Raw genomic sequence first — 22597 nt, 5'->3', positions numbered from 1 at the left:
GTTCAGGAACCTCAAAATATCTTGGAAAACTCGGAAAGAGAAGAATTCACCCAAATCTACAGGTACTGCAGGCAACACCTGATGGCAAGTCTGGCTTGGCTTTCCTGGCCTCAAGAGGCCAATCTGAAATTCCTTATAAAAAGTTCCAGCAGAGCACATTTAAAAGATCCTATGTGATCAACTGCTTTTCTTGAGGCACTTATATAATCAAGCCAAGTGTTCTGAAGCTAAACTTATTTTCTTAATATGAGTACATCTAATAAAAATGAGGGTAACTTTAGAGAGAAAAGGACTGTTTCAATAATGTAGCTTTATCTATACTAGATTCTAATACTAACCATTGTGAAATAAACTAAATCCTAAATTCTAGGTCCCTCAAGCAGATGTCCACGACTCTCCAAGTGTCCCCACTTGTCTCCCACCCCAACTACTATTCCCAATCCTCATATTTGGCCGCGCATCATCCATCTCCTTGACAAGTTTGTTCTTCCAGAATGGAAAGTCCAACTCCAGATGTTGCTCAGACAAGGATTTCAACCCTGTCTCTCACAAGCAGCGAAGACACTAGCTGATCAGTCTCTCAGATTCATCAGAGGCTCTCAGAATCATGAGTTCAGTTCCACTTTTAGAGACGGGCATCCTGGCAACTACCCTTTGCTAGACTTCTAATGCTTTTACTAGCCCCACTGTGTGAACCATGCTTACTAAACCTCTTAACTAACTTGATGTCCTGAAAAATTCAAGCCCCTACTAACTGATAAAAAGGCCAACTTCCTGAGGTCAGTGCCTTATCAGAATATGCACATCTATACCTAAGTTCCAACTGGCTTTAAGAGGATTTGGACTCACTCAGGTCATAGCCTGACCCATCAGAAGACAAGCCTCTCTATAGCCCAGGGACCCAGGTCCTCATCAAAGTTTGGGAAGATGGGTCACCCTAATCACAATTGCAGCCTATTTGGGAAGGACCCTACCCTGTCCTTGATGCTGGGGTTCTTGTTCACGAAAGCAGACGAATGAGCTTCACACTCAAGGTAGGAGAGCAAGGTACAGGCTTTTATTTAGAGATAAAATGAAAAGAACAGAGCTCCTGGCTCACCCCAGGAGGAGATAAGAGAGTCAGGAGTGGTGCGTTGTCTAGGAGTTTTATAGGCAGTTGAGGATTTTTGAGAACATGAAAAAGGCTTAGGGGTGTGGCCTTGTTAAGTGGCCCCTGAATGTTTAGAATTAACACAAGCAACTTCCTGCTCTGATGATCTCTCCCTGAGATACCAGCATGTTGGTCTGGGGACATATGAAACAAGGCCACCTGCTCAGCCCCCAAGGTGGGCTGAGGTATTGTTTGCTAAATCTAACTTCGTAACTTCTTGGGTATTAAAATGCAATCTTATCTTTAAGGTGGAATCTTTCTTGCCTTTTACTGTGTTGTTTATGCCTGGGCTTACTTGCTAAATTAGTTGCCCAGTTTGCAAAATCACCTCATCAGATCTGAAGGAGGAAAGACAGCACATAGGCCTGGGCCTTTAGCATGTTAAGGTGAATCTTACACATGATTGTAAATGATCAGCATAATAAAAACATGTGCTACTCTGCTTTATCTGGGGAATATTAATTGATCTCACTGAAGAATGACTCTAGAGCTTAATGTTTAACACAGAGTTTTGGTGGGGGGTTTCCTTGCATGTAGTTTACATTGCTCTGACCGCAAATATCCTGCCTGGCTTTCTCCAGAGGCCCTCACCTTACTCTGACTACACCCATGGTCCCTGTCTCATCCTTATGTCTACCCCCTCAGCTGTCAAGGTCCCTAAAGTCACCAGCTGGATCCATCACTCTTGTGTAAAGTGGTGTTAAAATCCAGCAGTGCAAAGTCATAAGAATCCAGCACCTGTGAGCCTGCAGAAAATCTAAAATATCTCTTCAAGTGACAGCCACCTAAGGTAAGTGCTCTATAACTCCAGTTCCCTCTTTCTGAGCATCCTTATGAGAGTGGGACTTAGTATTCATTTCCTGTGCTATTGTGAAACCCCTTTCCTTTAGCCAGCAGTATTTCTGCCCTTGTTAGATTTAAACCTTAAAAAGAAAGCGGCCTGAAACACGCCATCATTACTATCATTAACCCTCACCTTTATTAGTTCCTCTCCTGGCTAAACCAAATCATCAAATCCTTCACAGGGTAGGTGTGGCCCTGACTAGCACTTTTCATCCCCCACCTTGGAGTAATAGTATGAACTCTCATATTCAGACCCTGCCTATTTAACCTGCTAATTCAATTTGTGTCTTCTTGCCTAGAAGCAATCAAACTGCAGATGGTCATAAGACAAGGATTTCAACAGGTACCCTCCCATGACAACACCTCCATCTTCATAGGTCCACTCACCCCTACAGCCAGTCTGTCTTCCTTGCCTCAACAAACAGCAAGCAGCTAAAACCCCTAACTGGAAGCCCTTACTGTCCTAATCTCCTCCATCTCCGAGACAGGGACCATGGGCGTAGTCAGAGTAGGGTGAGGGCCTCCGGAGAAAGCAAGGCAGGATATTTACAGTCGAAGCAATGTAACTACATGCAAGGAACCCCCCTACTAAAACTCTGTGTTAAATATTCAGCTCTAGAGTCATTCTTCAGTGAGATCAGTTAACATACCCCAGATAAAGCAGAGTAGCACATGTTTTTATTATGCTGATCATTTATAATCATGTGTAAGATTCACCTTAACATGCTAAAGGCCCAGGCCTATGTGCTGTCTTTCCTCCTTCAGATCTGATGAGGTGATTTTGCAAACTGGGCAACTAATTTAGCAAGTAAGCCCAGGCATAAACAACACAGTAAAAGGCAAGAAAGATTCCACCTTAAAGATAAGATTGCATTTTAATACCCAAGAAGTTACGAAGTTAGATTTAGCAAACAATACCTCAGCCCACCTTGGGGGCTGGGCAGGTGGCCTTGTTTCATATGCCCCCAGACCAACATGCTGGTATCTCAGGGAGAGATCATCAAAGCAGGAAGTTGCTTGTGTTGTTAATTCTAAATATTCTGGGATCACTCAGTAAGTCCACACCCCTAAGCTTTTTTTCATGTTCTTGAAAAATCCTCATCTGCCTATAAAACCCCTAGACAACGCACCACTTGGGAGTCTCTTGTCCCCTCCTGGCGTGAGCCAAGAGCTCTGTCCTTTCACTTTATCTCTAAATAAAAGCCTGTACCTTGCTCTCCTACCTTGAATGTTTGTGAAGCTTATTCTTCGGCTTTGTGAACAAGAATCCCGCTGAAGGGCCCCCACCAGTAAGATGGCAAACTTCCGGCTTCTCTTGGGGGGGAGGGGAGGGGTCCTCGGTTCCCGCCGGCGCCACCTGAAGCCCAATCACCTCTCGCTCCCCTCCCAATCCCAGCACCTAGCCAACAGCCACCAGCCCCGTAGAAGTGACACCTCAATCAATTCATGCCCCTTCCTATATAACCCAGCACCTTTCCCTAATAAAACGGAATTCTCCAGTGAATTGCTGCTGTGTGTCGCTCCTTTCCTTTCACCGGCAACATCCCAACAGTCAGCAAGCAGGGGGACCCAAATAACTACACCATCCCTCACAAGCAGGAAGCAGCCAGAGCGATCATCACCCCTCACCCCAATGATTTGGGTCCCAACTGCTTGAAGGGGGAATGTTAGGCATGAAAATAGATATGAGCAGGGTGGAAAGAGAACATGGTCAGTAAAGCCACCTAGAAAATGAGACAGGGACTATGGGCTTAGAATAGGGTGAGGGCCTCTGGAGAAAGCAAGACAGGATATTTGCAGTCAGCAACGTAACTAATGCAAGGAAACCCCCCACCAAAACTCTGTGTTAAACATTAAGCTCTAGAGTCATTCTTCAGTGAGATCAGTTTATATTCCCCAGATAAAAAAGAGTAGCACACTTTTTTATTACGTTAATCATTTGTAACCATGTGTAAGATACACCTATGCTAAAGGCCCAGGCCTCTGTGCTGTCTTTCCTCCTTCAGATCTGATGAGGTGATTTTACAAACTGGGCAACTAATTTAGATGCAGGCCCAGCTGTAAACAACATAGTAAAGGGAAGGAAGGATCCCACCTTTAAGTTAAGATTGCATCTTAACACCCAGAAAGTTTAAGAAGATTCTTAACTTACTCTTTAGCAAACAGACAATACCTCAGCCCACCCTGGGGGCTGGGCAGGCAGCCTTTTGACATGCTCCCAGACCACGACGCCAGTATCCCAGGGAGAAATCAGAGCAGTAAATTTCTTGTGTTAAGTTAATTTTTAATATTCATGAACCACTTAACAAGTGCACACCCCTAAGCCTTTTTTTACGTTCCCAAAAATCCTCAACTGCCCATAAAACCCCTAGACAACACAGCACTACAGGCTCTCTTGTATCCTCCTGGCTTATGCCAGGAGCTCTGTCTGTCCTCTCACTACATCTCTCAAGAAAAGTCTCCCTGGCTCTCCCGCCTTGGGTGTTTGCTAAGTTCATTCTTCGACTCCGCAAATGAGAACCCCGGCATCAAAAGGACTCAGTTAACCAGTTAAAACTAGAAAGCTGGAAAAGACTCAGAATTAAAGTTAATCAGTTAAAGCTCAAAAGGTCAAGAGCAACTTGGCTTCAAAGGTTTGAATATTTCCCAGATAAAGAAAAGTTTCTGAGCACAGCCCATGTCTTCATTGTGTCAATTAGATCACTGTAAGATTGACTCTAGCCAGCTAAAAAGGCCCACCTATAAACAGCATAATAAGACAGGGTGATCCCACCTTAAAGCCAAAATTGCATTTTAAAAAAAGAAGAAAGGTTCTTAACATACTCTTTAGCAAACAAATACCTCTGCCCACCTTGGAGGAAGGGCAGACAGTCTTGATTGATGAGCTGTTGTTGCAGAATTACCTAGAGGACTGATAAGAAACTTAACATCTCAACATAAATACTTGAGACCACCTAACAAGCTCACACCCCTAGCCCTTTGTCACATTCCTGAAAAACCTTTAAAAGGGGGAACCCCTAACCTCTCAGGGCGCTCCTCTCTCGGAGGTCACCCGCACTTTCCAAAGGCGCAACTTTTTTTCCAACCTTTCAGGGCGCTCCTCTCTCTCTGAGGTCGCCTGCAGTTCTAAGTAACTTAAAATATACATTTTCCTCTGCTTCACTACTGTGTCTCTGCCCTTCAATTCTTGGTCGCGGCGGGGGCAAGAACGGAGGAAAATACACAACGCCTCTTCCCCCAACCCTGTGCTGCCTTTAGCCCCGCGGCAGGACCCGCGGTACCTTGGCGGCGCTCACAGCGGCGCCCGCGCCCTCCCCGTGTGCGCCTTCTCTGCGCCGCGCCATGCCGCGCAGCCCACCGAGGGTCCCCAGCGTGTAAGGAAGAGCACGGGGTGGAGCCTCAGGGAGCTCAGGGTCAGCACCCAGGACGACCTCCGGGCTTGCGGCTGGAGAAAGGCGGAGGGGCGCCGGGTTGAGGGTCAGGCGATCGAGCAGGCCCGGGCTGCGCCAGGAACCTGGGTCCCCCAGTGTCCTGGGCCCTGCTGCCCTGCACCTCCATCCCCGCAGTGGGCTCCAAGACGGGCGCGGCCCCTCCCGGGTGCCTGGCATCTTCGGCCGGCGCGCCCCGGGCCATGCGGTGCTCAGTCTTTTACCCCGTATGGGGATCCTGCTTCCTACTTACCTAGCGAGCCCCCCGCGCGGAGCTCCGAGAAGGGTCCCCCTCCCTCACTCCCGCATCACCCCTCACCACAAGTCTCCTTCGACTTGGGCAGACTGCAGACCACTGGCTCACCCAGCACCCCCAAACTCGAGGTTCCAGTCCTGCAAAAGCTCACTGAGACCCCATTAACAAACGGTACCAGCAAATCCAACCCAAAAGTCGCCATAGGAGGGTGAAGACCTCCAATTCCAAGCCCAAACACATTATCTCTTTCCAAAACACGTTTTTTAGCATCTCTGAATTCTCAAAGTAGAGCGTAAACTCACCCTCCTTACCCTCGCAAGGAAGAGCGGTGCAGTACGCACGGCCCAGATCTCACCCATGCAGTCCCGGATCTCACCCACTGCAGGTTCGGCCCGCGGGGCCGACCCTGGCCACCCGGCAGGGCGCCTTGGCGACTCCCCAACCCGAGGGGGCGCGAAGGTCAGGCAGACAGGCGGCGGCGGGCGGACCCTCGGGGCCCCCTGCGGGTACTAGAATCCGCAACCCCTCGAGTTCAGAGGGTCCTTTCCCACTGCGTTTCCTTTTGTCGAGGCGTGGGCCACACTGGCTGGTGGGGTCAACCCCGCAGGGCCCCGCCTCAGGGATCTGGGTAAGGTGGGAGCGAGTCTCCCCGCTTGCCGCCTAGGCTGGGGTCCTACACGTTCCCGTCCGCGCCAGGGCTTCCCTCTGGGTGGAAGGACGCCCACGCACGTGCGGAGCGCAACGCGGGAGCCCCCACCCGCCTGGCTGCGGCCCCGCCCCCACCGTCCTGCCCTAGCAACAGTCGCTAAGGGGCGTGGCTTGGCCCGAGGAACCTGGGAGATCCCGCCCCTCGGGAGTATCTGGGTATTCAACAAGCCCCGCCCCCGTTGCCATGGCACTTAGGCCCCGCATCCCCGCTGCTGGAAGAACTACCCGGAGTCTGAGAGGCCTCCGAGCGGAGGGCGCCCAGGGCCGAGCCCCAGGGCCTCGTCGCCGGAGCCGACCCCTCAGGTGAGGGCTGAGCACGCCGTTGGGTCCAAGGCCCCAGACCTCGCTATCTCCCCGGTGCCAGGGGGGAAACGAGAGGTCGAGGGGCAGGCGTGAGGATGGAGCAACAAAGCCAGCTGGGGACTCAGTGGTGCCCCAGGTGTCAAATATGAGACAGGGTGGGCCCCAAGCCCGGCCCCTGGGAGGAGAGACAGAAGCAGGGACCCCGACTCTGCTCTGGGAGTTTCCACGGTGGGGACTAGGAGGGGAGCAGGCCCTGCCCTCAGAGCCCCGCCCGCAGTGCAGAAGGCATGGAGGGGTGGAGGGCCCGGGGAGCCGGGGAGCCAGGCCAGGGGCCGGCACTGCCTGGGCTTCGCAGACACTCGGCCTTCAGGTTTCCCGCTTGGGGTGTGCGTGGCCCGTAAACTGGCGGGCAGGGTGGGAGCAGGGCCATGCAGGCCGAGAGGATAGGTATGGGTCAGTATGTAAACGGGAGGGACGGTGTCCAGTTGGGAGCTATAGCCTCCCAGCCAGGCCCTGCTCGTGCTCCTTGGACCCCAAGACCCTTGGGCTGGACTAGACGGATACTCTGGGCCTTGCTGTGGGCAGGACCTCAGGTCAGCTGCTCTCAGGCCCAGAGGGAGGAGGGCAGCAGCTCAGCCCTGGATGCTGCCCACGGGCATCCAGGACCCCAGCCGGGCCAGCTCACTCTCCCCATGGCCTGGGGCTGGCAGGCCTTGAGTGAGAATGGGCACCATCCTTGCAGGGGGCATGGTGGTGGAGTCCTGCGACGCTTGGGGCCCTTCTCCAGCAGGAGGAAGACAGACAGCACAGGGAACTTTTGGAAAGAAGTCCTGTCCAGAAACCCGATGAGGGTCCACGCTGGGGCTCACCGCCACGGCCTTACCCCGGATCCTTGGTGGATAGGTCGCTTTCCAGACACACTGGGCACAGAGCCTAGGAAGCTTATCCCAGGGCCCAGCACCTCTCCCCTTGGCCTCTGCCAAAGCCCAGCAGACCACACTCCTGGCTGGGGGTGGGGTGTGGGTGTCTCCAGCCCCGATGGGGAGGAAAACTTTTGAGTGTTCACAGGGGGCCAATTCCACAGGGGTGACTATTTTAGGGCCCCTCTTCTGCACACTGGACTCACAGTCGAGTGTCCTGCTGGCACAGGGCCCACATTGTCTTGGGGCAGCAAATGAGTCAAAAAACAGAGTGCTGTAGCAGGGTCAGCCTCCCCTGGAAAGTAAATCTGGGAAGGGTAGGAGGGCACACAGGAGAGGGGAGTCAGGGAGGCCTCAACCCAAGATGGAGGGAGGTGGCCAGGACATTCAGGGCAGACTTCTGACTCTACATGTCAAGATGGCTCCAGGATTTGGAGGGGCCAGGCACCCAAGTCTTTGCAGAGCAATGCCAGGGAAGCTGGTACAGGTGGTCTAGGGACACACTGGCAGCTTCCCATGGGGCCTGGATTTGGGGACCAGGAGGGACAGGGTGACCAGGAGGCCAGTCCATGGGAGATGGTCCAGAGCACAGACATGGGCCCCCTTTTTGAGAGAGGATGGAGTCTGTCACCCACCTTGCTGTCTTCCTCTTTAGTTGGGCATGGTCCCCTGTGAGGACGGTTGAAAGGACCAAAGGGCCAGGCCTAGCCTCTACCACCTCTACACCTGCTTCTGGGCCTCTGATCTTGTCCTGAGTCCCCTGGGCATGATGACCTTGCAGGTGCTGCCTGGAGCCATATGCCACCGCCTTGCCTGGATGTTTGACCCACAGTGGGAAAAGGCAGCTGCCTCCAGGTAAGGGGGCTCAGTGGGCACAGGGACAGTGTGGGGGTGCCTGAGACCCTGGGCCTGGGCCTTCCAGGCTCAGAGAACATAGGTGGAGAGGGATGCACAGCACAGAGCTTGCTGCTGGGCTTGGACAGCAGCTGAGCAAGCATGACGTGTGGCCTGCCGCCCCATCCCCCTGTGGCTCACAGCCTACATGGGGCCTCAGACAAGGAGGCCTGGAGCTGCACCCCTCTCACGGACCCTGGAGGGTGGGCTCCAGGGGCTTTCTGTGTGCAGAGATGTGTTGAGGGCTGTGTGGGGGTCTCAGCCAGGCTGCAGATCAGAAAAGTGAAGGCTTGATGGCTTTGCCCTCTGCTTATCCCCAGCAGGTCGGGTGTGAATGGACCAGGCCTGGGATGGAACCTGTGGGCCTCGGCCCAGCACGGCCAGTGTCCAAGTGCGGGAGCTGAGCTGGCAGGGCCTACACAACCCCTGCCCACAGAGCAAGGACCAGGGCAGCTATGGGGGCAGTCACTGCGAGCCGCTGGTGGAGTACCTGTCACCTGCCCGGCTGGTGAGTTCTGGGGGCTGGGGACCCTGACCTCAGTGACCTGCATAGGTGACTTCCCAGGCCAGTGTCCAGCCTGCCCTCTGTCCCCAGCTGTCCTGGCCATGCCAGAAATAAGCAATAAGCGGTGGGTAGAGGAAGGGAACCCAGGCACCGGAATGGGCTAGTCAGGTGGGGCCATTCTGGGGTCCCTCTGCCATACCGGGGCAGCTGGTGAAGACTTTCTCCCAAATCTGGGGTGGGGTTCGCTGTCGCTCGCACCCTCACTCTGAGGCCGAGCAGGATCTACAGAGCTCTCCTAAGAGTAGGTTCCTGTCTGGGTACCCAACTGGGAATTCTGCACCTCCCAGCTCCAGCCCGCTTCCTGGCCACGCCCCTCGACCACCATTGGCCACGCAGAGGGGGCGGACTCCATGCCATGACACAGGCCCCACCCAGACCCTCCCCCCGGCACCCCTTCCCCTGCACTCAGGCTTGCACCCCAGTGAGATGCCCACGTGGTGGGGTTTATTGCACACCCCGGGGAGGTGCGCCCACCAACACACAGCAGAAGGAAGCCTGGCAACCGGAGGTCCCCGCCCACCTTCCCGACCAACTCGGAGTCATGGTGGAGTCATGGTGGACAGAGCAGCTGGCCTGGAGTAGAACCCCTGCCCCACACAACAGGACAGGGTGGAACTGGGTCCACCCTGGCCACTCCCAGATAGCACCGGGACCAGGACTGACAAGCAGCGACCTCCTCCACATGCTGGCTGGTCCAGTCCTCGCCTCCTATCCAGCACCACGCACTGGAAGCCTGACACACCAGGCCAGACCAGGCCAGGCAGGGCAGATGGAGGAAGGCCTCCCCAGGTACCCTCAGGGCTAGAGTTGAGCTCACACAGGCCAAAGCTTAGGAGACAAGACCCAGGCTCAGCGCATAGCTGCAGGTGTCCCTGGCACTTGCTGGAGTGTCTGTATTCATTCTTGGGGGACAGCAGCCAGCAGAGAACTTGGCAGGATGAGACAGGGACACTCAGGCCAGCAGTCACTGCATCATCCTCAGATGGACAGTGGGGTCCTCTTCCCCTGGGAGATGTCCCAGCCACACAGAAGGCTTTGTGCAGCCTGGGGTGCCCATAAAATTAGGCCCAGTTGGGGTGCAAACTTGCAAATGGTGCCATGAAGCTGTCCTCAGACCCATGTGGAACCCATCCTCAGGGCCTTGCCTGCCTCAGACCTCTCCTGGGTGCATCTTGTTGACTATAAAGTGCTTGCAGAAGCCTTGGTGGCCTTGCTCCCCCCATGCCTGGGCCCAGCAGGTCTCTGTATCTGCTTTCCATGGCCACATAGTGCTGACCACAAGCCACCCACCTTCTGCTGAAGCTTGGGGGTCTGTAGGCCACTCTGCTCCAGGCCACTCACTGGGCTCCCACTGGGACCCTGGTGGAAGGGGACACATGGAGCTGCCCTCCTCGTGATAAACAGTGGAGGTGAGCTGCAGGCGAACCACAGGCGCCCACTTGAGAGCTCCCTTGGTCAAGTTCAGCATATATGGGCCACGTACTCTGGGGTCTGTATTGTCTCTGGCTGGCAAATGGGCGCACAGTTCTAATTCAGGGAGGGAGTGACGAGGGGGAGCAGTAACCCACCTGCGCCACATTCAGAACCTCCCTTTCCACGTCTCCACACTAATCACATGTCAAGGGGGTCCAGCATCCTGGGAGGAAATGTTTGCATTGCCTGCATCTAAAGGACTGCTCCTGGGGACCCTGTCCAGCAAAAGACCACTGTGGACTGCCAAAGCTAGCCTGCGGAGTTGGGGCACGACGGATAACTCAACAGCTGCTCCCACTGGAGAAGGCAGGAGGGGAGCTGAGCTGTCTGGTGGTCACTGGGCTCTGGGTGAATATTTGCAGGGCCCCTGTGCCAGGGACACGCCTTGATCAGAGCCCTGTGTCCCAGGCCTGGCTCCTGTCCACCCTGGGCCCTCTTCCTTCTTCACTTGGCTCCTGGCTGGAGAACCTGCCTTTGTGCACATGGTCTGAGCAACATTGTTTCAGACGGTCACAGGCAACCCAGACCAGGCCAGTCCAAAACCCTTCGTGCTTCTAACACATCTGAGCCTGGGTGATGCCAGGCATGAAAAGCCACACCTGTGATTTCTTCCAGACTCTTTCCCCCAGACTCAGTCACCAGCCTGGGGGTCCCCAAGGCTGACTCTGTCTGGGTCATTCCCACTCCATTCCCTCCTCAGCTTTTTCTTTTCCTGACTGGAATTGAGACACCATTTCATTTTTCAAGCCCGCAAGTTTCAAAATTCCTGGCCTCTCTTCCCGCACTCTGAATTGTGTCTATCCCAGTAGCTTGTCAAGCGCAGTTAACCGTGGCCAGCTCACTGCCCGCAATGTGGGTGGGCCTCTCTGCCCAGTGTCACAGATTCATTGCATGCACCTTCTGCCAGGGACCACAGGGGACCATGTTACCAATAGTCTATTGTCACAGGATACAGGTCTCCATCTTTCCAGATCCAGTGACACTCACACCCCAAATCCAACATCATATCATTTAGTTGTTTTTGCTGTGGTAGCAATTGGAACTGCATCTAGGCCCTTTTTTGTATGAGTCAACTATTGCTGCAGTCATGCTGTGTAACACGCAACCCCCAAACTCAGCAGCTCGCAGCATAAATGCACTTGTCCATGGGTTTAAGGCTGGCTGTGGTTCAGCAGAGGGGGCTCCAAACTCTGGGCCATTTTGGGTCTGTTCTTTGGGGACCACACTCATCAGTGCAGGCCCTTCTCTGGCAGGGGCCCCACCAGTCAAGCAGTAACCTCTCCCCATGTCACATTCCCTCATACTCCACCAGCCAAAGCCATCCATGGCAGATGTCTGCCACCTGCTCCAGTACCAAGCCAAAGAAAGGGTGTCACTGGGAGGGAGTGACCACTGCCCAGTCCAGGGCTGACTACCCATGGTTCCTGCAGCAGGCCCTGGCCCAGGTAGATGACCTCCGACTGGTGAGCATGCTGGAGATGTGTGTGAATACCCGTGACAACAGCCTGGGGACCTTTGGTGAGAGCCCCTACCTGTCCACCCCACCCTGTACGCTGCAGACCTGCCCTGTACCCAACAGGCCCTCCCTAAACCCTTCTTTACATGGACCAGGGGCTCTGTCTTGCAGGGTCAGTGGCCTGTTCTTCGAGAGATTCAGTCCCTGAGACCCTTTCCCAGGGGCTTTGGGTAGCACAGGGACACTGGCCGGGGGTTCCTGTCCTTTGGCACCAGTTCTGCAGGCTGATGGAGGCTGTGGTCTGGGTGTCCCTTGGGTGCCCATGGCGGGCCGTGGGAGGTGGCTGGGAACAGGTACCGAGCTGTGGCAGCCCCGCCCATGCCAGCCGGGCTCCACTCCTCCAGGCTGACTCCTGGAGTCCAGTGACCTTGTGGCGGCCGTAGTGGCTCTGAGGTCACCACTGGAGCTCTGAGCAGCCATGGGCAATGGTGTCTGAGGGGCCCTGGTGACTCTGGAGGGCGCATATTGGGGCCGGGGTGGGCCCTGCCGCCAACCTCCCCCTCCCGTGGCCCCACAGGGGTGCACCTACCCAACCTCCGGCACCTGAAGCTGAATGGCAGCTGCCTGGGCTCCGTGCGGTGAGTCCCCTCCTGGGGGCCATGGGGGTGGGGGTCCTGCAGGGACCGCAGGGAAAGCTCAGTTGGAGTGGGCCTCTCCTGGGGGAGGGTCCCATTTGAGAGGCTCCTATGTGTCCTGCCATTTCTGGTTGCAGCTGGACTGGCACATGCAGCTCACATCAGTCACCCCCTGGTCAGCTGTAGTCACCTGCTGAAGGTGACATGCATACCTGGAGCCTGCAGTGAGTGTCAGGCTGGTCACAACAGGTCACGTGGCTGAGGTCCTTGGAGCCACTCTGCGGTGCCTGGAAGGTGCCCACTGACTTGGCAAAGGGTCCCCAGTCAGCAAGGGTTCGCTGGTGGACACTCCAACACCAACAGCACTGGGCCATGCAGTCCCCCTCAGCACTTGTGCCGGTCAGGAACAAGAGATGTGCGCATCCTCTGCTGAGCAGAGGCCTGGCCACAGACCCCCACCCCGTAAAACACAGCAGCACCTTAATAATTAACGTAACAGATGAAATTCAAAACTAAGGACAGACCAGTGTTTTTTGTCTATCTCATTGGGCTGGAAAGAAGAAAGCTGAAGTAATATAAGATTATTTTTGGTGTTTGAGAAAAATGGGTTTCATGACAACAATGCTATTTTTATGTAGCCAGGGCCAGCCAGCATAAGGTAGAGGGAGTCCAGTCAAAATTCTAGAAAGTTCTCCAGATGTTTAAAATGGGCTGTACATGCCCAGCCATTTCCAGGTGAGGCAAAAAAGGCATTTATTTTAAAAACCTCGCTTTAAATGTTTTCTTGATTTTTCTTATTTATACTGCTATTTATCAAACAAACATCGAAAGGAACTTAATAAAACATGTGAAGATTTGGAAATGGAAGCAGAGGAAATCGGTCCTAGTGGGCCTGGTGGGCAGCTCTTTGGGCGTCCCCCGAAGCTGCAGGAAATGCCAGCCAGCTCCCCGTGAACAAGGTGCTGGAACACAGACCTTCAGATTCGCCTTTAAGACACTATGAAGCGACATTCTGATAAAGATATCTGTATTCTTTTTTAGCTTAACAGAGGCGAAAAGTCATACTTGTTTCTTGTTGTTAGGGCTTGCAAATTAACCTCAAATTACAATGAAAGTATGTAAAAAACATAAAGGATAAAAACTATACAGAGAAGTGGAAGTTACTATAAAATTATATACTATTTGTAACAAAGCAAAATACTCAATTCCAAGAAAACAAAAAATTCAGTTCCATGGAAGATGATTACATCATATATTTTATGAAACTCCTGTTCTGTTCCTTGATAACAACAGTGGAAAATGTAATGGATTTTTGTCTTTTATTGAATCCTGAAGTTTGGCCAAGCAATGCTTGGAAATCTCCATGTGTTGAAAGTGAACAAAAATTTGTAAAAGGAAACTATGTAATTAAATATGTCAGTCCAATAAACTAGTATTATAATTGAGCTGATAATAGAGATATTAAAAACATTAAAATCTCAGGCAGTATTATAAGGTCTGGATAATAATTTCAGTGTAGAAACTGAAGGAGAATTCAGCACCTGAAGATACTGCCGGTGTGAAGACAAGTGCCCTGTACAAATGGGGCTGCTTTCCAGCCAGCCTTCCACTCGGAAGAAAGGCACAGAGCAGCCTGGCCTGCTCCCCACTCCAGCCAGCATCCGACAAGGGGTCCCTTGGCTTAGTACTGGTTTTGTGGGAAAAGCGCATTAACAGTCTCTAGAACTCAACAGCCAATTTGGAAATTATTAAAATAATATGGACAGTTTTCAGCAAGAGTTAATCACACGTTTCTCTGTTTCTGAGGGTGCCAAGCCTGGCTTCACCTAGCCTGCTAATTCTGGGTAGCCTGGGTGTATTTTAGACTTTGCAAAACTCTCCACCTGTCTTCTCCCACTGCTCTGACTTAAACAGAAACCTTGCATTTTGATTTGTTCCAACCCATCAGTTCTGGTCGGTGCTTTGGGTATTATTTAGGAAGTTCATCCACACCCCCAAAGCAATTTGTTCATTCAGTTTGGGTTTCGGTATTGATGATCAAATTATGAGTGTTATCTTTCACTTCCAGCCCTCACGCTCCTTTTTATCATATAAAACATTGGCCAGGACCTGCTGCCCAGTGCAATGTTAGGAATGGTAATAGCAGGCATTCTTGCTTCGTTCCTGATCTTAATGGATATGTGTCTGAGTTCCTCCGCATCTATTGACATGATCATAAAGTGGTATTTCTGCTTTAGTCTATTAATGTACTGGACTGTTGACAGATTTTGTGATGGTGATTCATCTTTACATTCCAAAGTAACACTACTTGATCACAATGAGTGGAACATTAAAATGCTATTGGCTCTGAAGTCTTCATGTCTGTTTCCGTGACTAATGGTCTTTTCCCTCCAGAGCGGTGGACTTCTCTGCTCCGGGGATCAAGGACCAGCTCAAAAGGTGTTTCCCTGCTTCTGTTCTTCTCAACTGCTCTACTTTTTAAGACTTCCTGTATTTGGAAGTAGTGTAGAAGATAGAGGTTGTCTATTCCATGATAGTTCATTAGAACTTACTTTTAAAACTGGCCCAGATCTGGGGACTCAGGGGTAGGGAGCTAATCACCATTTAATTTTTTTAATGGCTATTAGTCTAATCAAGTTTTCCATTTCTTTTGATGCTTTGTCTAGGTTTTCAAATATGTTGGTGTATACTTTGTTCTTCATGGCCTTTTATTATTTTTCATTGCTCCTATGGATACAGTTATTCCTTTTTCTAAATTCCAAACATTTGTTGCCATTGTCTCTCTGCATCCTTGACCAGACTTATCAGAGGACTGTCCATGCATTTTAAAGAATCGGGTCAGGCTTGGTTAAACTATGATTTTTCCGGCTGTCACTAGTTATACCCTAACCTGTATTACATCTTCCCCTCTTGCTCTTCATGTACAGCATTAGGCAGGGTTCAACGAAATGTGTGTGCTGTGCTTTTTGGCATTATTTCTAAGTATTTGGAAGTTTTCCTACTTGATTTGAGATGAAGCAAAATTTACTAGTTATTCCCAATCTTTGTTCTTCCATACAATAGGATTCCCCACTTTTAGCTAGGCATGTAGCTACCCAAACAAAACTTCAGATTTTCCAGGCTCCCTTGCAGCTAGACCTGGCCTTGTGTCCAGGTCTGAACCACAGGTCCAAGCAGGAATATGTGTGCAAACTTTGCAAACAAATGAATGAAACAATTTCCATGACAAGAAAGAAGCCAAACCTGAAAGCAATACTGCGGAAAACCCAAACAAGATTATTGTATGGGAAGACAGGAATGATAAAAAAAAAGAGGTAAAACTAACTGTCTGTGAAAGGAGTTGAACAGAATCTAAGAGATGGAAGGTGGTATGATACTTGCATAATTGTAGTCTCTGCAAAGTAAACTGAAATCATAGTACAGAGAATATATTTAAAGGTTAAAGAAAATTTGTCAGACATAAAAGAAGATTTTCATCTACAGATTAAAAGAAAAATTGAGACTGAATTGCCAACAGTGAAACATCCTAATAAAGTTGCTGGACTTCAAGATAAAGACAAAACGTGGGGGCAGCCAAGAAAAGAGATCACGGCTTCCTTTCAAAAGAAAAGAGTGGAGTTTTCCTTAGACTTCCCTACAAAAACTCTCAAAGCCAGAAGACAAGAGAATGGTGCCCATGCAGAACTTATGAACCAAGGACTTCATGCCCAGCCAGCACTGGTGAATGAGTGAGAGGCCACAGAAAATCATTTGATTAGCGCATCTTGAAGACATTACTAGACACAAATTTCAGCCAATTCAGAAACGATTGGAAAACCCATTGAAGGCAGTAACTGGGGGTGACCACAGAGTCTCTGTGCCCCAAGGGCAAAGGCTAAAGTAGATGTGAGCAGCAGACGAACCCACAGAGCCCACACAGGGTGCAGTGGCGAAGAGACTGGGAGCACAGGCTGAGGAAGTGCCTGAGCCACACAGGGCCACGCAGAACTGCTGGCCACGGGGGACCCAAGCGGAGTGGTAATGTCCTTATGTGGATGAGGCATCCTAGTGTTGGAAGGCAGACCCTGCTGAGCAGGGAGAAGAGCTAGTGCCAATTCCTGAGGTGTGAAGGCACCAGGCACACTCTGGGGCACAGGGAACCCAAGTGGCTGTGGAGCCAACTGGACACGTGGAGGCATCCACCACCACCTCCAGCCACTGGTCGTCACCCACAGGGAGGCCCCCACATCAGTGCGGGGGCTCAGCACTTCTAAGCAGCCGTGCAGCCCCTCACTCACAATTTGGATGCCCAAGATGCTACTAACAATATAATGAGAAATACTACAACACCTGCAGCATGAAAGGAAAAGGTCAAAACAGACCCAGAAGGCCCCAGAGGAGACAGAGACAATTTAGGAGAGTGAGATTCCTAAACCTCTTCACATGAGGTTCTGAGAGACACAGAGGGGATGGGTGTATTTGCATCTTCAAAACAAGAACAGCATGCTGTGAAAAAGGATGAGAGAACAGCGCCGAATGTTAGGAATGAGACATTATGGTCAATGTAAGAACGCTAACAGCAATGTTGGCTGATAAGGAAATCTCCCAGAAAGCAGAAGAAAAGACAGAGAGATGGAAATGGGAGAGAGAAGGCAGAAAACAAGAGTCATGTCCAGAGGACCCACAGGGGAGTGGTAGGGTTGCAGGTGGGCACAGGGTGAGAGAAAATACAAGCAAAATGACATCAAGAACATCGCAGAGGCCAACTGACAGAGTTATGGGTGGTGGGCCCATGCCCTGCCAGGAGTTGTGGGACACCCAGGCCAAGAGAGCCCTACTGGCAGAGGTGGGGCCCAGAGAGGCCAGGGAGTAGAAGGATTGCCCCCACAGTTGTCAGATGGAAGGGCCTGGCCCGGCCATCTGCATAGGGAGGGTGGCAGGGACAAGTCCAGGGCATAGGTTGGGGATTGGCCCTTGGCAGAGGCACAGCTGGGCTGGGGGAGGGGCTGAGGGGAGAGAGGGCGAGCAGCTGGCCGGCCTTCCTTCATGGCCGCGGGCAGCAGGTGAGGCTGTGCTGAGGGGTCCAGCACAAGGGCAGCTGCCAGAGGCCAGGTCCAGGCCCTCCAGCAGCTGGAGAAGGTGGAGGCCATTCTGCCCATGCTGGGGACCAGGGGGCTGCAGCAAAGAGGGAAGGCAGGGAGCGCTGGGGGCCCTTCCTCCCCCTGGAGGCTGCATCAGCCACAGTCTCATCTGCCCCTGCACCTGAAGAGAGCCAGAAGCGGCTGGCGTCCGGGCATGGGGCACGGCCCAAGGCCTTCAAGGCCACAGGCATGGCCACCAGGCCAGGCCAGCACTAACCAGCTGCCCCCGCCCTCTGCAGAGACCTGGGCACCTCCCTGGGCCACTTGCAGGTGCTGTGGCTGGCTCGCTGTGGCCTGACTGACCTGGATGGCATTGGCTCATTCCCAGCCCTGAAGGTGGGTGTGGGAGCCCTGGGCTAGGGAGAGGGCACCAGGCCGGACCCTGGCTGAGGCCTCTACGCTGCCCCAGGAACTCTACGTCTCCTACAATGACATCTCAGATCTGAGCCCGCTGTGCCTGCTGGAGCAGCTTGAGGTGCTGGACCTGGAGGGCAACAGCGTGGAGGGTCTGGGGCAGCTGCGCTACCTGCAGCTGTGCCCAAGGCTGGCCACGCTCACCCTGGAGGGCAACCTGGTGTGCCTGCAACCCAGCCCCTGCAACAAGGTAGGCACCCAGCCTGCATGCTCACCCTGGCACTGGCCATGTCCAGGCTGGGTAGCGTGCACATCTGGGGCACAGCAGGTAGGCTGTGGCTCATTTCTGCGAACTCATTCTGTTGTGTCACTGGAGGCCTGGCAGCTGCTGGTGCATCCTCCTGGGCCAGGAGCAAACCCCACACGGCTACATGCACACATGACACGCCCCCAGCCCACGGAGGCACATGCATGCCCTGTACAGTCTCCACATAGAACCGTGCACACAAACACATGCTCACACACCCCTGAGCATGCCCCAGCAGAGCCCCCACTGCCTCAGGCTGTGCATGCTCTGCATGGCAATGCATTCATACATCACAGGCCTGCACACCGCACAGCTGCCATACATGCCCCAAGCTCGCTCACCCTGCCCTTCCATCCATTGCTTGGTGGAGGCAGTACAGGGAGGCCTCCCACCTGGCCCAAGCTGTGCTCAGGGTAGCTCCGCAGGCCAGAGGGCACTGCTGGAGCCTGGTGGTGAGCCTGGAGAGTGAGGTCACATGTGGGTGAGAGTGCAGAGTGCCCTGGCCAGCCCTGGCAGGGCGGGGCAGCAGCACTGACGCCCTCTCCTCGTCTGCCCTGCCCCACAGCAGGTCTAGGGGAAGCAGCCACAGGATAAAGCTGTCCTGAGGGGCCCACTGGATTCATGCCTGCCCCTCACCCTGCAGGCACCCCAGGGCTACAACTACCGAGCAGAGGTGAGGAAGCTCATCCCCCAGCTGCAGGTCCTGGACGAGGTGCCGGCCATGCACACAGACCTGCCAGCCTCCCGGAAGCTGGACTGGGACTGGCTCATGGTGAAGGAGGCCATCAAGGAAGGCAGTGTCCTGGACAGCCTGCTCCCCAGGCTGGGTACAACAGGCACCCACCTGGCAAGAGCTGCCCCACTCAGCCTGGAGACCTGGTCGCCCCACAGTGCTCCGCAGGCCAGGCCTCCCCCCAGAGCAGGATTGCCCATCTTGTATCCCTTTTTAGCTTTAACTCCTTGTCCCCGGAGCCCTGCATACCTGCCCCCAGGCCAGGGCACCCCTGCTGTGAGCAGCTCCTGGTGGGACCCCACCCTTCCACCCTGTGGCACTGGGCCTCAGGACACACAGATGTGGGGTGGCGGGGGTCCCTTGTCTATGGACAGAGTCTGGGGAGCTCCTGGCCATCTGGCACAGGCCTCTGACCTGATTTTTATCCTTGGGCAGATCGTCCCCATGAAGCACCCATTTGGGGACTCAGCCCTGAGCTGTCCCTGCCTGAGACCCAACCCCAGGCCCCGAGGCCCTGGCCCCTATCCCTGCTGGTCCCTGGGGACCCTCTGCCTGAAGGTCTGCTTCCCAAGGACACAGCCCCAGAGGACGACACCAGCAACCTCACCCATGGTAACTGCCTCACCTCAGCATGAAGCTGGCTCTGCAGCCCCTCAGCCCCAAACCAGGCCCAGATGCATCCTCTTCCCCAGGTGCCGGCCCGGTCCTCTGCGGGAACCCCACCAAGGGCTTGCGGGAGCGCCGGCACAAGTCCCAGGTATGCCTTGCCCCCAGTGGGCCGGACTCCAGTACTCCGAAGGCCATCCCAGGGACAAGCCCCGCTGTCCCAGGCCCCTGCACCTGAATAAGCCCTTCCCCTGGTGACTGCCCACCCAGCCCTTGCAAAGGCCATGCTCCCAAACCAGCCCTTTCCTTCCCTAGGCCTGGGCACCCCCGGAGCAGCTGCCCCCAAATAGGCTGGAAGACAAGGTTGCCACCCTGGGGTCTGACCCTGCAGACAGCCATGACCTCCTGGCCTTGGCTGGGCTTCAGGCCTGGAGGGAGCAGCGCCTGAGGTGGGTGCCCCTCAGCCTGCCCTGAGCTAGCCATGGAGTCTGTCTGGTGGGGGGGGGGTCACGTCTGGGGGCTGCCCAAGCAGTCACTAGTCCCAAACATGGCTGGAGGAGCTGGCTGTGGAAACCCAAGGCTAGTGGTACATCCCAGAGTCACACTCCTTTGGGATTGGCTCCAAGCGGGGACAGGACTGCGGCCACCCCTACCTGGACTCTTCCCCAGTAGGTGTCTGGAGTCCCAGCAGGAAGGGATGGCAGCCCCCCGGGGCTCACAGAGGGGCCCAGAAGAGCAAGAGGGCAAGGCTGTGCCCAACATCCCCCAGATCCCCCTGAGCCTGGTTTCAGGTACTGAGAGTGACCCCCTGCCTCAGAGCAGCTGGGTCCCGAGCGGCACTGGTAGGTCCTGTCCTGGGGGTGGGTTCCAATCCCAAGTCCTCTCCTGAGATATGGGACATGAGGCCACTGGGGCTGGATGCTTGAGAGAGAAGGCACTCCAGCAAAGGGCCGTGAAGGAGGAGGGCGGAGAGGTCCAAGCTGGGAGCGAGCAGCCCTGGGGGGCAGGGAGGGGCCAGAACCCAAACGCAAGACAGGCCCACTGGGCAGTTCTGACAGGAGCATGGCACAAGGCCAGAGAAAGATGAGAGGCCGAGGTGGGTGTTGCCCCACAGGCAGGGCTGGTGCTGGGCTCAGGACACAGAACTGGGCATGGCAAGGCCCTCCTGGAGGCATACTGGCTTCAGACTGACCATGGCCAAGTGGACCAATGCAGGGGCTTCCAGGCAGAGACCACTCACCCAGCAGGGCCCGAGGTGGCTTCCTGGAGGAAGGGTCTGAGCCGACTGGGGTAACAGCTGGGTGGGCAAGCCTTGGGGGATGCATTACAAGCAGGGGCGGCAGGAGCACAGGCTTGAAGGTTGGCCGATGACCTTTCTGTGGGGGTAGGGAAGGCAGCACCAAGGGGGATGGACAGGGACAAGGCAGACCAAGCCTCTGCCCTCCTGTGAGCTGGCTGTGCTTGGGAGGAGGGGCTGGAGCAGGTGGTTCTGGGACCAGCTAGCGGAGGGTGGAGAGGGAGCAAACAGTGCAGCCAGGAGGAATGGCTGGAGAGGTGACAGATGAGAGGGACTTGGGGACAAAAGGGTGCCTCCCACTCCAGGCTGTGTCCAGGTGGGCACTGGGTGACTGTGGCCCAGTCTACTCCAAGGCAGGTGCCAGGGCCTCACTCTAGAGCAGAGGTTTAGGGACCGGTCCAGGTGACGGGACCCAGTGACAATGCCAGAGCCCAGGCTTGTGGTCTCTGCCACCGCAGAGGAGGACCCAGCCCAAGCAATGAGCAGAGGTCATACGGCTGAGACCAGGGCTTCCCTGGGGCATCATGGGAAAAGGCTACTGCCTTGGGGGGATGGTACAGTGAGCACAGCAGCCCTGCTTGTGGTCACCCCCCAACCACCTTCTGACTCTATGGGCCTCCCTGCCTGACAGGCCATCTCCTTCCTCCTTTCCAGAGCCTTCCAGGACCTCGGGCTATGTGCTGCTCCCTCCTCCCCACAAGCTCCCCAGGCCACCTGAGTCAGACAGTGGCTCCTGGTGGTCCACAGACCTTCAGTTCCGGGGGCGACGGCTCAGAGCCCTGGGCAGCTTGAAGCCTGGCCTGGGTCAGGGGCTGGCTGCAGTGACTGCTCTCAAAGCCCTGGCGGCGGCTGCAGGTCCCAGCCCTCAAGCCCAGGGATGTCCAGGCCTAATGCCAGCCCCAGGTCCAGTAGTGAGACCCCCAGGCCTCCAGGGCAGGCCACACCTGAGCCCCATCACCCCAGCCCAGTTCCACCCCTAGTGTAAGCCCCCACCCACTGTTGAGCTGGCCTGAACTGTGGCCACAGGACCCCAGTGTGGTCATGGGAGCCCCATGTGAATTCTGGCCCCAGATACAGGAGAACTGGCAGGGTGTGTTTGGGGGCGGGAAGTGGGCCCGACACAGAAAAGGGACTAGAGTAGTGGGGGTTGGCACTTCCCGAGCTCAGGACAGGATGGCCCAGGTCCCTCCCTTTGGTCCAGGTGCCTGCTCCCTCCTGTGGCCTGACCTTCCCAGCAGTAGACAGAAGGGCCTGCTGTCAAGAGCTGCAGATGTTCCCAGGCCAAAGTGGCCAGAACTGGCCCGTTCACTCCCCGGCAGGCCCTTGCTGCCCCAGAACTCAGCCACCAGGCCTCCCACCCCTGGTGGGCTTGAGGGGTTCCCCTGAGGGGGTGGGGCGGCCAGTCCCCCTTCTTGGGGCAGGATTTTGGGACCCAAGTGAATGATTTTCAGCTCTCACGTGTACAGAAATGCGGTTTACTTGGTAGGAGACGTTGGTTCAATAAAACACGCATCTGGCACGGCCGGCTTCCGCATGCCCTCCTGCCCCC

General features: G+C 54.5%; 1 protein-coding gene across 6 annotated transcripts; it reads left to right on the top strand.

Moving 5' to 3' along the window:
- Nucleotides 1–6580: 6580 nt before the first annotated feature.
- On the top strand, nucleotides 6581–22567 carry LRRC56 (leucine rich repeat containing 56). 6 transcript variants are annotated; one of them, XM_073217403.1, is made up of 13 exons: nucleotides 6581–6688; nucleotides 8390–8463; nucleotides 8826–9010; nucleotides 11971–12058; nucleotides 12574–12634; nucleotides 17991–18087; nucleotides 18161–18355; nucleotides 19056–19239; nucleotides 19581–19757; nucleotides 19838–19902; nucleotides 20067–20200; nucleotides 20421–20593; nucleotides 21703–22567. In XM_073217403.1, exons 3-13 carry the CDS (start codon nucleotides 8837–8839, stop codon nucleotides 22026–22028), a joined length of 1674 nt encoding a protein of 557 aa, XP_073073504.1. In that variant the 5' UTR covers nucleotides 6581–6688; nucleotides 8390–8463; nucleotides 8826–8836; the 3' UTR covers nucleotides 22029–22567. The 6 variants fall into 6 exon arrangements, with proteins under 6 accessions (XP_073073504.1, XP_073073506.1, XP_073073507.1 ...); XM_073217405.1 differs by having other exon boundaries at nucleotides 8823–9010; nucleotides 11974–12058; XM_073217406.1 differs by having other exon boundaries at nucleotides 8823–9010; nucleotides 20424–20542.
- The last annotated feature ends 30 nt before the right edge of the window (nucleotides 22568–22597 follow it).

The sequence above is a fragment of the Manis javanica genome, chromosome 11 (genome assembly GCF_040802235.1).
Source record: "Manis javanica isolate MJ-LG chromosome 11, MJ_LKY, whole genome shotgun sequence".
Classification (NCBI taxonomy): domain Eukaryota; kingdom Metazoa; phylum Chordata; class Mammalia; order Pholidota; family Manidae; genus Manis; species Manis javanica.
The sequence above is the reverse complement of the archived record's forward strand: the minus strand, read 5'-3'. Positions and strand labels throughout refer to the sequence as shown.